The sequence below is a fragment of the Megalobrama amblycephala genome, linkage group LG1 (assembly GCF_018812025.1).
Source record: "Megalobrama amblycephala isolate DHTTF-2021 linkage group LG1, ASM1881202v1, whole genome shotgun sequence".
Lineage (NCBI taxonomy): Eukaryota > Metazoa > Chordata > Actinopteri > Cypriniformes > Xenocyprididae > Megalobrama > Megalobrama amblycephala.
The window spans coordinates 43453385-43471604 of NC_063044.1; the positions used below are offsets into that span (position 1 = coordinate 43453385).

The window sequence follows — 18220 nt, forward strand, 5'->3', positions numbered from 1 at the left end:
TCATATAGTGAAATGGCAGGAGCCAGTATTTCAGTGAATCAGGATCAGTTCACTTGTCCAGCGTGTCTGGATCTACTGAAGGATCCAGTGACTATTCCCTGTGGACACAATTACTGTATGAGATGCATTACAGACATCTGGAATCAGGAGGATCAGAAGAGAATCTACAGATGTCCATTATGCAAACAGACCTTCACACCAAAACCTGTTTTAGGTAGGAATGTGGTGATTGCTGAAATGGTGGAGAAACTGAAGAAGACGAGACTCCAAGCTACTTCTCCTGCACTGAACATTTCCACTAGATCTGGAGATGTTCAGTGTGACTCCTGCACTGGAAGAAAACAGAAAGCAGTGAAGTCGTGTCTGGAGTGTCGAAGCTCTTACTGTCAAAATCACCTTAAACAGCATGAGAATCTCTTCAGTAAAAGACACAATCTGATGGACGCCACTAGACGACTGCAGGAGATGATCTGCCCTCAACATGATAAAATGCTGGAAATTTACTGCCATACTGACCAGCGGTGTATCTGTGTGCTGTGTTTGATGGATGAACACAAAGATCATGACACTGTATCAACTGCAGCAGAACGGAAAGAAAAACAGGTACTGCTATAACAGTATAATGCAGCTTCTCTCATTTATTTTGTATTTTTTAGGTATGCACCGATAATTCTTTATATTTGAAAGATACATTGGCTGATAAATCTAAATCCAAATTTTGATATACTTTCAGAGCCTGATAACAAAAAAAAAGATTAATAAATCTTATAAGCAACATAGTGTGGCCCAGATCCGATTAATAAATCTTATAAGCCACATCTGGACCAGATGTGGGCCAGATCTGGGCCAACATTATGTTCCTGTCAGGGTAGTTAATGTGAATCTCAACATTTTCCAAGACATTTTTAAGATCGAAAGTTGTATATGTTAACATTAGTTAACACACTGTGAACTAACATGAACACACATATTTTATTAACTAACATTAACAAAGGTTATTGCTCTCTGTTAGTTCATGCTAGTTAATGCATTAACAAATAAGATACCAAAAAAATCACAATAAAAGTGCCAGTTATTAATAATAATGCCTCAATGTATTTGAAAAAAAAAAACTTTTTTAATATTACAGTAATAGTAAACATCTTTAATATTAAGCTACTTTTTCAAATAACATCATTGCTGTTTGAGCTGCATGTGCTGAAGCTGAGGCTGAATGAACACCCGTAAACTGAAGCGCTTTGCTAGAAGGTTAGTTAACGGTTGCTGAATCATGGCAACTAAACCCAAAGAATTTACAACATTTTATTACAATAGTACATACAATTATAATGTTATATATGCAATCCCAATCATAGTTATTATTGTTTTGCATTGCTGTTTGAGTGTGTGAGATTCATACACTGTAGGTGTATGAAAAGGTACGGTGCTGTCACTGGGGCTGTATACCTAAGGTACAAAGACAAAAAGGTACTAACATGTACCTTTAAGGTAGAAATATGCACTTTTAAAGTACTAATATGTACCTTTAAGGTACTAATATGCACCATTTAGGGGTAAGTAAGGTACAGAGATGTACCTTTTCACTTTTGTACCTTAGGGTACAGCCCCAGTGACAGCACCGTACCTTTTTTTCTGACAGTGTATGCTGATTCTTGAAATCTGTGTGTTTCTAAATGGAGTTGTTCAAAGTGTTTTTTTTTTTTTTTTTTTTTTTTATATCAGAACAACTTTAAAAAATCATTATGATTATATTGAAAATGCCAGATCTTAAGTTGTAGAATCACAGGGCTGCAGTAATCAGTAATGTAAATCTGCCGCAGAGATTAGGCTTTAAATGAGATCAGTGATTCATCACATGATGATTGTCAAAACATAACCAACAACACATTATTTCTTGTCTTGTATGGCTGTTATAACTCAGTTACAGCAACCAGACACAAATCTAATGTTAAAAAGTCAAGAGTCAAGAGCCCAACTACAACAAACACTGATCACCATAATGGTGACTAACATTTGACTCTTTCTTTAAAAATTCACAATATAGATGATTTTATTGTTTTTTGACCAAAAGCAGCCTTGATAAGCATAAGACACTTCTTTCAAAAACATTTAAAAGTCTTATGGACAAAAAAAAAAAAAAAAAACTTTAGTGTTGACTTTTGTTTTCTGCAGAGACATTTGGAGGAGAAACAGAGAAAATTCCAGCAGAGAATCCAGCAGAAAGAGAAAGATCTTCAGCAGCTGAGAGAGGCTGTGGCATCTCATAAGGTGAGTTTGGAGAAGAAGAGAAGTTTGAGTCTCAGTTTGGACTTTCCTCCAGTGCTGGAGCTCTTCTAGTCCTACTGAAGCCACTGTGTGATTGTGATGTGTGTAACAGCGCTCTGCACAGACCGCAGTGGAGGACAGTGAGAGGATCTTCACTGAGCTCATCCGCTCCATTGAGAGACGTCGCTCTGAGGTGATTCAGCTGATCAGAGATCAGGAACGAGCTGCAGTGAGTCGAGCAGAAGGACTCTTGGAGCAAATAGAGCAGGAGATCAATGATCTGAGGAGGAGAGACACTGAGATGAAGCAGCTTTTAGAGATAGATGATCATTTTCATTTCCTTCAGGTAACACAGATCCTCTCAAACATTGAGGTTTTAACCAGCTTCTGCAATTACAGAGAGTTTTTGTTTTTGTCTTTGCATTTGTAGAGTTTGCCATCTGTCTCTGGATTAACAGGCTTGGCTCTCAATTCTCATCTGTCTTTTGATGCTATAGTGAAAACTATGTTTCAGCTCAGAGACAAATTGCACCAGTTCTCCAGAGAGACTATAGAAAACATATCTGGAAGAGGTAAATACAAATTTATTCTCAGAAATGAATTCAGCACTATTCATTAAATATATAAATAGATCAATTACTTTGTGAGAATTAAACTGCAGATGTATTTTGGTTTCTGTAGTGAAAACCATCCAGGTCATTGGCACTCCTGAATATCAGACCAGAAAGGAGTTTATACGATGTGAGTTACTAAAAACACACACACACACACACACACACACACACACACACACACACACACACTATATATAGTATATATACAGTGGGTACGAAAAGTATTCAGACCCCCTTAATTTTTTCACTCTTTGTTATATTGCAGCCATTTGCTAAAATCATTTAAGTACATTTTTTCCTCATTAATGTACACACAGCACCCCATATTGACAGAAAAACACATTGTTGACATTTTTGCAGATTTATTAAAAAAGAAAAACTGAAATATCACATGGTCCTAAGTATTCAGACCCTTTGCTCAGTATTTAGTAGAAGCACCCTTTTGATCTAATACAGCCATGAGTCTTTTTGGGAAAGATGCAAGTTTTTCACACCTGGATTTGGGGATCCTCTGCCATTCCTCCTTGCAGATCCTCTCCAGGTTGGATGGCAAACGTTGGTGGACAGCCATTTTTAGGTCTCTCCAGAGATGCTCAATTGGGTTTAAGTCAGGGCTCTGGCTGGGCCATTCAAGAACAGTCACGGAGTTGTTGTGAAGCCACTCCTTCGTTATTTTAGCTGTGTGCTTAGGGTCATTGTCTTGTTGGAAGGTAAACCTTCGGCCCAGTCTGAGGTCCTGAGCACTCTGGAGAAGGTTTTCATCCAGGATATCCCATGTACTCGTCCAGCATCCCATCTTTCCCTCGATTGCAACCAGTCGTCCCGTCCCTGCAGCTGAAAAACACCCCCACAGCATGATGCTGCCACCACCATGCTTCACTGTTGGGGCTGTATTGGACAGGTTGATGAGCAGTGCCTGGTTTTCTCCACATATACCGCTTAGAATTAAGGCCAAAAAGTTCTATCTTGGTCTCATCAGACCAGAGAATCTTATTTCTCACCATCTTAGCAAACTCCATTCAGGTGCTTTTTTCATGTGTCTTGCACTGAGGAGAGGCTTCCGTCGGGCCACTCTGCCATAAAGCCCCGACTGGTAGGAGGGCTGCAGTGATGGTTGACTTTCTACAACTTTCTCCCATCTCCCGACTGCATCTCTGGAGCTCAGCCACAGTGATCTTTGGGTTCTTCTTTACCTCTCTCACCAAGGCTCTTCTCCCCAGATAGCTCAGTTTGGCCGGATGGCCAGCTCTAGGAAGGGTTCTGGTCATCCCAAACATCTTTCCATTTAAGGATTATGGAGGCCACTGTGCTCTTAGGAACCTTAAGTGCAGCAGAAATTTTTTTGTAACCTTGGCCAGATCTGTGCCTTGCCACAATTCTGTCTCTGAGCTCTTCAGGCAGTTCCTTTGACCTCATGATTCTCATTTGCTCTGACATGCACTGTGAGCTGTAAGGTCTTATATAGACAGGTGTGTGGCTTTCCTAATCAAGTCCAATCAGTATAATCAAACACAGCTGGACTCAAATGAAGGTGTAGAACCATCTCAAGGATGATCAGAAGAAATGGACAGCACCTGAGTTAAATATATGAGTGTCACAGCAAAGGGTCTGAATACTTAGGACCATGTGATATTTCAGGTTTTCTTTTTTAATAAATCTGCAAAAATGTCAACAATTCTATGTTTTTCTGTCAATATGGGGTGCTGTGTGTACATTAATGAGGAAAAAAATGAACTTAAATGATTTTAGCAAATGGCTGCAATATAACAAAGAGTGAAACAATTTAAGGGGGTCTGAAATACTTTCCGTACCCACAGTATATATATATACACATGCAGTTTTATAATGGTTAATGTGTTATATTAATGATGGAAAGGTCATTATCGACTATGTGTTTATCTCCATCAGATTCCCGTCTGTTGACTCTGGACCCAAACTCAGCAAATAATTAGGCTCCATCTTATCTGAGGGAAACACAGTGATCACTGTCGCTGACACAGATCAGGGTTATCCTGATCATCCAGCCAGATTTGATCATTGGTGGCAGGCGTTGTGCAGAGAGAGTGTGACTGGACGCTGTTACTGGGAGGTGGAGTGGAGTGGAGATGGGAGATTAGGAGCAGCTATAGCAGTTGCATATAAGACCATCAGGAGGAAGGGAGAGAGTAATGAGATTTTAGCTGGATGTAACAATCAGTCCTGGAGATTGTACTGCACTCCCACTTTCTGCTCATTCACACACAATAACATTGAGACCGTCCTTCCTGTAGTCAATGTCTCCAGTAGAATAGGAGTGTATGTGGATCACAGTGGAGGGATTTTGTCCTTCTACAGCATCTCAGACACAATGAGCCTCATCCACAGAGTCCAGACCACATTCACTCAGCCGCTCTATGCTGCATTTGGATTTAATAGAAACTCAACAGTGAAACTGTGTCGTCTAACCAAGTAAATTATATTTTCTAATTAAAAAAAACAAAAAACTACTGAATGTGTAATAATCACAAGTTTATTACAGTTTCACATTAAATTAGTATAATGGCTGTAAAATCTGAGAATGAATGATAATGAAACTGATAAGATTGTAAATGTTGGATTTCTGTATTTAGTGATAAATTTCGGTCTGATCTTAATTCAACTTACAGTTGCAGACAAACACAATCTGACTTAACACTTAAAAACAAAATACTTTATGCACAAATATATGTACTTTTCACATTTGTATTAATACAGTGAGTATCCTAATCATTCACAGTGCATGATGGAGAAAGTAAGGGTATTTTCAAAGGGTTCACAAACATATTCATGCCTCTGTATATCAAAAGCATTGTCTTCTGCATTTCCATAATATATACAATTCACACTGTCAAAAATAAAATATGCATATGTGATTAATATTACATCTAATGTGGTATTATAGGTCAGGCTCCTCATCTTCATATATATTTTCTGTGGATTTTCCTGCTTTATGTGATTTTCATGACTGCTCACATTCTTATTGACATGGGCAGGTTCAGCTCAGAGACAACATTCTGCTCAGTTCTCTTTTGGTGCCCGCAGCTGTATGGCTGTGCAAACTATGAGTGATATGAGTGATTTAAGCAGTAACTTTCAAAAATTCAGCTACTGCTATGCTGAGTCGTGTGAATAAGCGGACATCCATCTAGCACATGTTCACACTGAAATGGTTTCTGTGACTGCCCATGCAGTTGTTCAGTTATTTTCCTATGTGAACATAGGCAAGATGGGTGTCTTTGACCATTCGGTTGCTTTTTGCCGTTTTCAGGGTTAAAAGCATTTTAATGTGTCTACAGATGCCTTCATTCTGGTCAGGTGTATCATTTTGGCCTGAAGAGTCTTACATAAGTAGCCTATGTACTAGTTCCATGAATGCGAAATATTCAAGAAAATCAAAACTAAAAACAAGAGAAACAAGAAAATCATGTAAACGCCTCCTTGATTATGTCTAAACTGGGTGTATAACTAATAACACGCATATAATGGTACATTTCACACTTTCTGTTTAACTTTACTGTGTACTTTAGATCAGGCAACTCTTACGGGAAGCAGAAAGTGTCCATCAGGCCTCTTAATCACCGATCAATGCTTGGAAACGCCAGAAAAAGATGCATAGATCATCATTGGTCATAATTTAACTAAATATAATTGAACCAACAAAACAAACAAAAAAACAACAACAGCTAAACACTCACAGAAATCAATTCACAGAATGATTTTCTCCAGACACAGGTGAGTTCAGAGTCCAACTGAGTAACTGTTAGTTCACAGCTGAGATTTTTGGCTGCATTGTGCAGTTTATTGACAGTTTATACAAGTTTTACTGCCATTTTTATGACTTTTTAGACTTATCATTCTGAATGTTTGCTTTAGTTGTGTTAGTTTCAGTTTTGCTTAGTTGAACAAGCAGAAGTAAACAGAAAAATGTTTTATTATTGACCTGTCCAACAGCGCCATCTAGCGTAGAGGTCAAAAACACAGCATCACAATGGAACACAAGCGCCTGTAAACAGGAGATGGTCCTCACTGCAGAACATGAGATCCAGGAGGCGAGGTTGGATCCAGATCCAACTCCTCTCACTTTAAATATGAGAAGCATCTCGCTGCGGTGGACATCCGACCCGGCCCACATCCAAGTGTGACGTCAGAAGCCAGGCCAATGCCACCCTGCAACCGATTCTTAAGATTTTATTGGTCATCACAGTATTGATTGTCTACACCAAACATTGATTCCTAAACCTATTTGTCTCCACCCCCTGGATCTGGATCCAACCTTGCCCCCAGGATCTCGTGTACTGCAGTGAGGAGCTACTGGTAAACAACCTTGTGACCACATAGGGATCGACACGGCTGTTGTAACATTGTGTGAATAGTTTTCTCTGACCTTAGTTAAAGACATCTCCAACATCTCAACTAGCAGGATTATTCTGTTTTTGAACCCTTTCAGTTAAACTCAACGTGCATTCAACTAACAATATGATTTCCTTTATCAGTGAAGCGCAATTAAAAACATAATAGTAATGTTTTAACCTATGACTTTAAATAAATATGTTTTTATAATGTTGCAGAAATGTTGTTATCATGTACCTTATGGATAAAAAAGGACATTAGGTCATAATAGGTCTTATACAATTTACTTTTAGCCATTTCATTCTATTTTCAGTGATCTCAAAACACAGAGGAGACCAAGACAAGTGTGTCGACTTTATCCAGCCTTAATCTAAAAAAAGCTAAAATATTTAGCTGGAAACGAAAGTGCATTTCTGAGAAACTCCACATCAACACAAGCACAATTATTTATTTCCTTTTGCCGACTTGATTTTCTGCTGCTTGTCTGCATTACTGGAATATTCTTTGACCTTTTTTCCCGGACCTCATCTAACCACATTTTTAAACCCCTTCAGGGTTGATGCTTTTGCTACTTAATTTGGTTAATTTAACTGTAGGAGAGCTGATTATTTTTCCAAATACTGCTTGTTGATATTGGGAAAGTTTAATTCTTACAGAATTACAATTAGAGCGAACAAATTTGGTTTGAGTTAATCACGATCAATTTAGGGAATTTAAACCTTTCAGCTAACAAACTTTCATTCATTTAGTCACCTTTCAATCAATTAATTATGAAAACCAGTGACACATCTTTATTATGCTCACATACTGCATCAGCTATCATTAAAAAAAAAAAAAAACACTGTATGCCTTACAGTAAGTCACTCCCTACAGAAAAACCTGTTTCTCAAGCATGTTAATCAGGAGGATATATAAACACTCCACTTCAACTGTCAAACTGCAGTGTGTATCAATCTCTGTCTGTGAGTTCATACAGCGAAATGTCAGAAAGCCAGTATTTCTGTGGATCAGGATCAGTTCAGATGTCCAGTGTGTCTGGATCTACTGAAGGATCCAGTGACGATTCCCTGTGGACACAGTTACTGTATGAGCTGCATCACTGACTGCTGGAATCAGGAGGATCAGAAGAGAATCTACAGATGTCCATTATGCAAACAGGCCTTCACTCCAAGACCAGTTTTAGGTAGGAATGTGGTGTTTGCTGAGATGGTGGAGAAACTGAAGAAGACGAGACTCCAATCTGCTGCTCCTGCTCCTCCTCCTGTTCCTGCTCGTCGTCGTCATCCTCACACTGGATCTGGAGATGTTCAGTGTGACTCCTGCACTGGAAGAAAACAGAAAGCAGTGAAGTCGTGTCTGGAGTGTCGAAGCTCTTACTGTCAAAATCACCTTGAACAGCATGAGAATCTCTTCAGAGGTAATAGACACAATCTGATGGACGCCACTGGACGACTGCAGGACATGATCTGTCCTCGACATGATAAAATGCGGGAAATTTACTGCCGTACTGACCAGCGGTGTATCTGTATGCTGTGTTTGGTGGATGAACACAAAAATCATGACACTGTATCAACTGCAGAAGCGAGGACAGAGAAACAGGTACTGCTTCATACTGGATCTCATAAGAGATGACAGTTCATGTCATTTCTCTAATTTGTCATGTGATTTTCATTTCAATCATAGAAACTGATATAATTAACTCAGTAAAATTGTAAATTTTTTCTATTTTCTAAGTTTTCTATTTTCTATCAAAACATAAGAAGACTTCTTTCAAAAACATAAAAAAATTCTTATCCACCCCAGAGTTTTGGATGATAGTGTAGTATTAATCATATTTTTGTTTTTCTGCAGAGACATTTTGAGGAGAAACAGAGAAACATCCAGCAAGATAATCCAGCAGAGAGAGAAAGATCTTCAGCAGCTGAGAGAGGCTGTGGCGTCTCATAAGGTGAGTTTGGAGAAGAAGAGAAGTTTGAGTCTCAGTTTGGACTTTCCTCCAGTGCTGGAGCTCTTCTAGTCCCACTGAAGCCACTGTGTGATTGTGATGTGTGTAACAGCGCTCTGCACAGACCGCAGTGGAGGACAGTGAGAGGATCTTCACTGAGCTCATCCGCTCCATTGAGAGACGTCGCTCTGAGGTGATTCAGCTGATCAGAGATCAGGAACGAGCTGCAGTGAGTCGAGCTGAAGAACGACTGGAGCGACTGGAGCAAGGAGATCAATGATCTGAGGAAGGAGAGACGCTGAGATGAAGCAGCTTTCACAAACACAGGATCATGTTCATTTTCCTCCAGGTAACACAGATCTTATCAAACACTGAGGACTTTAACAAGCTTCTGGAATTACAGGGAGTTTGTGTTTTTGTGTCTGTAGAGTTTGGCGTCTCTCTCTCTCTCTGGATCTACAGACGGCTTCACTATCAGTTCTCATCTGTCCTTTGATGAAGTAGTGAAATCTGTCTCTCAACTCAGAGACAAACTGCTGCAGTTCTGCAGCGAGGAGACAGAAAAGATATCTGGAAGAGGTAAATACTAATTTATTATCAGAAAGGAGTTCAGCACCAATTTTTAAATTTTAGTGTTGTCAATCAATCAAAAAATAAGAAAAAGAAAAAAGAAAATATCACAAATGTTTCTGTAATTAATCACAAATAATTGCAACATTAAACCCATTTTAATAAATGTCAAATACTACAGAAACTAAATAAACTCAATGTAAAATAACCCTGCACAGTCTTCACTATATAAATTAAATATACAAACCCGATTCCAAAAAAGTTGGGACACTGTACAAATTGTGAATAAAAACAGAATGCAATGATGTGGAAGTTTCAAATTTCAATATTTTATTCAGAATACAACATAGATGACATATCAAATGTTTAAAATGAGAAAATGTATCATTTTAAGGGAAAAATAAGTTGATTTTAAATTTCATGGCATCAACACATCTCAAAAAAGTTGGGACATGGCCATGTTTACCACTGTGTGGCATCAACTCTTCTTTTTATAACAATCTGCAAACGTCTGGGGACTGAGGAGACACGTTGCTCAAGTTTACTGGTAAACAGCATTGTGACAACCAGGGATCGACACGGCTGTTGTAACATTGTGTGAATAGTTTTCTCTGACCTCAGTTAAAGACATCTCCAACATCTCAGCTAGCAGGATTATTCTGTTTTTGAACCCTTTCATTAAACTCAATGCATTAACTAACAATGTGATTTCCTTTATCAGTGAAGCGCAATTAAAAACATAATAGTAATGTTTTAACCTATGACTTTAAATAAATATGTTTTGTTGCAGAAACGATGTTATCATGTACCTTATGGATAAAAAAGGACATTAGGTCATAATAGGTCTTATACATTTTACTTTTAGCATTTCATTCTATTTTCAGTGATCTCAAAACACAGAGGAGACCAAGACAAGTGTGTCGACTTTATCCAGCCTTAATCTAAAAAAAGCTAAAATATTTAGCTGGAAACGAAAGTGCATTTCTGAGAAACTCCACATCAACACAAGCACAATTATTTATTTCCTTTTGCCGACTTGATTTTCTGCTGCTTGTCTGCATTACTGGAATATTCTTTGACCTTTTTTCCCGGACCTCATCTAACCACATTTTTAAACCCCTTCAGGGTTGATGCTTTTGCTACTTAATTTGGTTAATTTAACTGTAGGAGAGCTGATTATTTTTCCAAATACTGCTTGTTGATATTGGGAAAGTTTAATTCTTACAGAATTACAATTAGAGCGAACAAATTTGGTTTGTTCGACTGAGGAGACACCTTGCTCAAGTTTAGGAATAGGAATGTTGTCCCATTCTTGTCTAATACAGGCTTCTAGTTGTTCAACTGTCTTAGGTCTTCTTTGTCGCATCTTCCTCTTTATGTGCGCCAAATGTTTTCTGTGGGTGAAAGATCTGATGCAGCCTGGCCATTTCAGTACCCGGTCCTTCTTCTACACAGCCATGATGTTGTAATTGATGCATTGTGGTCTGGCATGTCATGTTGAAAATGCAAGGTCTTCCCTGAAAGAGACGACATCTGATGGGAGCATATGTTGTTCTAAACTTGGATATACTTTCAGCATTGATGGTGCCTTTCCAGATGTGTAAGCTGTCCATGTCACACGCACTCATGCAACCCCATACCATCAGAGATGCAGGCTTCTGAACTGAGCGCTGATAACAACTTGGGTTGTCCTTCTCCTCTTTAGTCCGGATGACATGGCATCCCAGTTTTCCAAAAAGAACTTTTGATTTGTCTGACCACAGAACAAGTTTGATTTGTCTGACCACAGAACAGTTTTCCACTTTGCCACAGTCTATTTTAAATGAGCCTTGGCCCAGAGAAAACGCCTGCGCTTCTGGATCATGTTTAGTTATGGCTTCTTTTTTGACCTATAGAGTTTTAGCTGGCAACGGCGAATGGCACGGTGGATTGTGTTCACCGACAATGTTTTTTGGAAGTATTCCTGAGCCCATGTTGTGATTTCCATTACAGTAGCATTCCTGTATGTGATGCGGTGCCGTCTAAGGGCCCGAAGATCACGGGCATCCAGTATGGTTTTCCGGCCTTGACCCTTACGCACAGAGATTGTTCCAGATTCTCTGAATCTTTGGATGATATTAATTGGGGGAATTGGTGATCCTCTGCCCATCTTGACTTCTGAGAGACACTGCCAGACTGAGAGGCTCTTTTTATACCCAATCATGTTGCCAATTGACCTAATAAGTTGCAAATTGGTCCTCCAGCTGTTCCTTATATGTACATTTAACTTTTCCGGCCTCTTAGTGCTACCTGTCCCAACTTTTTTGGAATGTATAGCTCTCATGAAATTCAAAATGAGCCAATATTTGGCATGACATTTCAAAATGTCTCACTTTCAACATTTGATATGTTATCTATATTTTATTGTGAATAAAATATAAGTTTATGAGATTTGTAAATTATTGCATTCCTTTTTTATTCACAATTTGTACAGTGTCCCAACTTTTTTGGAATCGGGTTTGTAGATTAATCCTTATTAAAGCTACAAAAGTTATTCACTCAAAAACAGTAATTGATTTTTTCTTTTTCTTTTTGGGCCTGTTTACACTGGGTCACTCAATGCATTGTCTCTGATCAGATATAACTATCTGATTTGTTAAACCTGTTCCATTTACACTTAGCCATATAAATGTGTCTCCACAATCTTCAATTCCAGCACTGTATGTAAATTCAACAAAGTTTACATCATTGAAAGCATCAGATGTTTACTTATAGTTCATTTGTCTGTCGATGGTCTACGGTAGCTGCTACGGTAGCTGTTCCGTGTTTCCTGGTTTCCCTGTGTTTTTTACTGTAGGGAAACACCCAATTAATTAATCAAAAGTGTAACTAGATTACATTTTTAAGAACTGGATTAACCGTAAATGATTAAGAATCAATATTTTAATACTTTATCAATATATTAAATATATTTATTCGTCCACCAATACTGTAAGGAAAAACACAGGAAGTAAAATTAGCTCAAATGAAATAATTTGTAGGGAATTATAAAGAGTTGTTTAGTTTAGGACTGAGCAACTGAGTCATCCAGCGTTCATTTGCTCGAGCCGTAATAAGCTCTTGTAGCGGATATGAATATCCAACAATCGTGAAAATACTGATTAGAGCACGGTAACTTTAAGATCGACATTTTAAGACATTAAATTTTAGAAGCACATAATACAAGACACTTTCCTTTAAAATCTATAAGAGACTTTATTTATTCTAACACAAACTAATCTAACACAAACGCACACATACATACACACATTCATTCATATGTGTTGCAGTAAGAAAGGAAATGAGAGAGAAAGAGTTTTAAGAGAGAGAGAGTGAGTGATATGATGAACATAATTCCTAGCAATGCACTTCAAAGACCTGAACGAACCATGAATCATTCATTTAAATGCACCAGTTCAGTTTTAATCTGGGGTACTTGCTTTAGTCGACTTTAAATGTGAATTTCCCTCGTCGGCGTGCAGAGAAGGGTTTTCCAACTCGATGATTTGTCGCAGGGTCTTAAAGGTCCATGTTGTGTAGTCTATGGGTAGAACCCAATCACGTTTGAGCTTGCTAGAAAATTAAGGAAGTCTATTTGTCGCTGGAGTTAAAGTTGAAGCGGAAAAACTTAGAACATGAGACTTTCAGTAGAAATGAAAATTAAGTAAAAGAAAAGAAAAGTGAGTGAAAGTTGGATGGCTTGAATGAGCTGCTTGTCTGTTCTTCTTGTTACTCCATAGTTCTTGGTTCTTGTCTTTTCGTTTGTCTTCTTGACTAGTCTCTCTTGCAATATGACTATTTAAACTTTGTTGTTTGTCACACCTCAGAGGAGTTTTGGCTAATCAGATATCGTCCTGTTTCAAAAGGGTTTTTCTCTGCCCCCAATCATGAATAGGTGTTACTTCCTGTCTCTGCTTTAGCAGAGAGTGCCATTTTAACATAATTTCTATTAAATTAAATATGATACGTTTTAAACAGATTTCATTTAAGTCAGGATTTAGAAAAGGGGAAAGAATTAAATCAATTCCAAATAAGGCATACTTTCAGTCAGTCATTCAAGAGTTATCACATTTACATGAATTGTGGGTGTTCTAAGGCAAAACTGGTTACAGGTAGTACTTGTGGACACATGATGTAACATGTATGCAGTTAAAAGATGATTGATAAGTCCATTTAAAATTGTTTGGAACACTTTTGATGCAGTTTTAGTTGTAGAACAGTCTTGAGTGTTTTTTTTTTTTTTTTTTCTGTGCAGTTCAGTCCCTTAGAGAAACAAAAGGGCCTGCAGTGTTTCTCTGTCTTTTGATCTGGTGAACAAAGACTCTTTATCTTCTAGGTGACCATTTGCTGTCACAAATAGCTGAGTTTGTCACTTCTCTTTCTGTCAGGAAACATGAATATCGTAAAAAGTAATAAGCATTGGTTTTCTCTGTAGATGGCTGGAGCCGGAACTTCAATTCTGAATTAGAATTATGTTTTGAAAGAATCATCTGAATTATTCATTTGTCTGGTTCGTCCACAGTTCCTACATTACATTATTTTTTTTTTAAATTAATAGTAGAAATGAATTTTTGACAGCCCTTATAAATATAAAAATGTTGTATGTTCAACTGCCTCTCAATGTCAGAATTAAATAGCAAATGTGTTTTGTTGTCCATAGTGAAAACCATCCAGGTCATTTTGGCCCCTGAATATCAGACCAGAGAGGAGTTTCTACAGTGTGAGTAACTACGAAAACACACACAAGCCTAAAATCCAGTCTAGTGGAAGAGTTTCATTTCAAATAAGTTAAAATCTGTACAATGGTGCACTTGATGAATTCATTACACAAAAGTTATTTGTGACTTGCAAAATACATTGTCAACCAGACAATAACACATCTTCAGTCATGATTTTGGACTTATTTTAATTATTTTAATTACTTAAAATGCAATTTATCATTTTCATTTTGATAGAATATATATGAAATGAAATTTAGGGTTTTACATTTTACATTAACTATATTTCATGCTTTTAATACAAGTTATGTAATTTTAACATGAACAAATAACTGTATTTAAAGCATATAGGCAAAATAAATGACAGTAACACATTATTATGTTAATAAGAAGTAAAATGTTACCTCCGCCCCAATATTTAGCATAGATTTTTTTACAGCCATAAAATAAATTATTTTTGATTGGTTGAAATGGATTTAAGTTTCATGGATGATTTTACCTTTTTTTTTTTGTAAAGGCCAAATTTATCATTATAAAACAATGATAGACCCACTAATGTTTTATATTGATTATGGAAGTTCATAAAAGATTGATTATGCATTTACCTCCCTCAGATTCTACTCTACTGACTCTGGATCCAAACTCAGTGAATAACAGGCTGCGTCTGTCAGGGGGAAACACAGTGATCACTGTTGCTGACACAAATCAGCGCTATCCTGATCATCCAGACAGATTTGATTGTTGGGGACAGGTGCTGTGTAGAGAGAGTGTAACTGGACGCTGTTACTGGGAGGTGGAGTGGAGTGGAGATGGGAGATCAGGAGTGGGTATATCAGTGACATATAAGAGCATCAGGAGGAAAGGAAATAGTAATGAGAGTGTATCCGGGTGTAACGATCAGTCCTGGAAATTGTTCTGCTCTCCAGACTATTGCTCATTCTGGCACAATAACATTGAGACTAAACTCCCTGTAGTGTCCAGCTGTAGAATAGGAGTGTATGTGGATCACAGCGCAGGGATTTTGTCCTTCTACAGCGTCTCAGACACAATGAGCCTCATCCACAGAGTCCAGACCACATTCACTCAGCCGCTATATGCTGTGTTTGGATTTGATATGCACTCAACAGTGAAACTGTGTCGTCTGACCAATTAAATTATATAGAGATTCTACTGATTATTTTATCATATTCACTACTATTATAACTTTTAAGTTAAATTGTACTGATTATTTTGTCATATCAAATTTTGAATCAGTATGAGTAAGATTTCATGGGTCTTATTTTAATAAATAAAAAACTTCTACACAGTGGAATGTATGATAATAAAATAAAGGTAACACTTTTTAGGGTCTTTTAACTAGTCGCTTATTAGCATGCATACTACTAGAATATTGTCTGTTTATTAGTACTTACTTATTAAACACATTCATGTCTTATTCTGCAAGACCTTATTCTACATTCTTAATCGTACCCAAAACCTAAATTTAACAACTACCTTACTATTATTAAGCAGTAATTTAGGAGTTTATTGAGGGAAAAATCAATAATAGTTTATATGTGTTCCCTATACTACAGTGTTACCAAAATGAAATTTATTATCAGATGAATTTAATAATTAGCGTAGTATAATATAATGAATGTTGAGTTTGATGTATCTCTTGTTTGACTGTCGACAAATCTCTCAATGAGATATTTTTAATAAATACAGTGGCAAGAATTGTTTTCTTGTGAAGTTTGTTAACCCCGTGATTTCTGCATTGCTCATCACATATGTGGTTTGATCTTGATTTAGTCAAGCACAATATGACCAAACTAATAACAGAAAATGTTATTTTTCACATTTTTATTATATACTTCAAGTAATCATTCATGGTGCATGGTTGAGAAAGTATGGGAGCCCTTGAATTTAGTATAAAACAAACAAACAAACAAACCTCCCAGCTAACACACGACGTAACAGTTACGTAATGTATTCGTACTTTTTGGTAATTTCATGACTTACTAACTGACAACGTAACTACGACGTCGCATGCCAGTAATTTCATTACCTTCAGATTACCATCTCACAACGTCGTCAGTACGACCCCTAACGTATAAGATTACCAAGGACGTTCCAGATACGTACTCTATTCGTAATATATCGGTAATTCCATGACTTACTAGTAACGTAACTACAACGTTGTATGCCCGTATATTATTACCATCAAATTACCATCTCACAACGTCGTCAGTACGACCCCCTAACGTTATAAGATTACCAAGGACGTTCCAGATACGTACTCTATTCGTAATATATTGGTAATTCCATGACTTACTAGTAACGTAACTACAACGTTGTATGCCCGTAATATTATTACCATCAAATTACCATATCACAACGTTGTCAGTAACTCCTAACGTTATAAGAAAACCAAGGACGTTCCAGATACGTACTCTATTCGTAATATAATGGTCATTCCATGACTTACTGGCAACGTTACAGCAACGATCATGTGCTGGTAATTTCATTACCATCATTTACGCGTTCTTTATATGTTATTATTACCAGAATTTGCCATTTAAAATGTGTAATTAACGTCAGACACAAGACTGAAATTCCCCTAAGAAAAAAAAAATTGCTTTTATATATAGTGACGTGAATACAGCGCGCGCCTCCACAAATGGAGTGCGCGCCGCACGCACAGTATGTTGACAAGAGAGTAAAGTTTTTTTCTGAGAGAAGAATTATTTTTCCGAGGTGATAACGAATAAATGGCTTTTATAAAAATGTATAAAGTTAACTTTGGAAAGATGCAAAACCTTTTTTTATTGTTATGTTTACGTTAGTGCTGGTGGCCGTTAGAGTTGCCATGGCAACCGGGAAAACATTCAAGCTGCTGGAGAGGACGGCGTCGACGTTTCTCCGTGTTTCTCGTCAGTTTTATAGCAATGTTCAACAACTGCGTCAGATTGGTTAAGTAACATTATCCACAGTCTACCTTAAGTACTTTATGTTAATATTTTTACCTCTGTGATTGATCGTCTGAATATATGTTGGCAAAATGGTACGATAGCATATGTTTTTAATGATACTGAGTGCAAAACGTCTTGAATGCTTTTATTTTATGTTTCGCTGTAGGCGATATGTTTTTATTTATAGTTTGGGTGTATTCATTATTTTTATTTGGATTTTGTTCATGTTCTGCATGTTTTTCAAAATGGAATTCATTTTGACTCACATTCATTGTTCACAGCTGTTGGAATAGCAGTTTGGGCAAATGAGGACTAAATTAGGTTAAACTACTGCATGTCCGCCCATAGAAAATAAATAATATAAAAATTACAACTGATTACCAATACACAACCAATGATACACAACGTTGCCACGACGTCGCAGTTACTAACTCAACGTCACAAAGTTACGTTGTGGCAACGTATCCGGGAATTTCTCTTGACAACTTAACTAGTTACGTCGCCACGACGAAAGTTTGGTCACCAATTACGTTGAAGTTACGTAACAGTCACGTATTTTGGTTAGCTGGGCTGGGTATTCCAACAAACACATTTTTGCCAATGTATATTAAAAAGCACCATCTTCTCCTGCATGATCATAATACACACATTTCACACTCATTTTGCTTTCGCTAACTCTTGTGTTTGTTCAAACGAAATTGTACTTGGATGATAAGATTGTTTTGATGCTCAATTAAATGCGTTTTGTTAAATTACACGTCCAGTTCTGTT

At 37.3% G+C, this 18220-nt stretch overlaps 1 protein-coding gene across 1 annotated transcript in view; it reads left to right on the plus strand.

The window, feature by feature from the left end:
- The window catches only part of LOC125270650 (tripartite motif-containing protein 16-like), a 59404-nt gene continuing 41184 nt past the window's right edge, over positions 1-18220 (plus strand). Inside the window, exons 1-4 of the mRNA XM_048194496.1 lie at positions 1-603; positions 2173-2268; positions 2378-2611; positions 9621-9771. Of these exons, the coding sequence (XP_048050453.1) occupies positions 13-603; positions 2173-2268; positions 2378-2611; positions 9621-9771 (1072 nt within the window). The 5' untranslated portion in view covers positions 1-12. The remainder of the gene's footprint in view (positions 604-2172; positions 2269-2377; positions 2612-9620; positions 9772-18220) is intronic.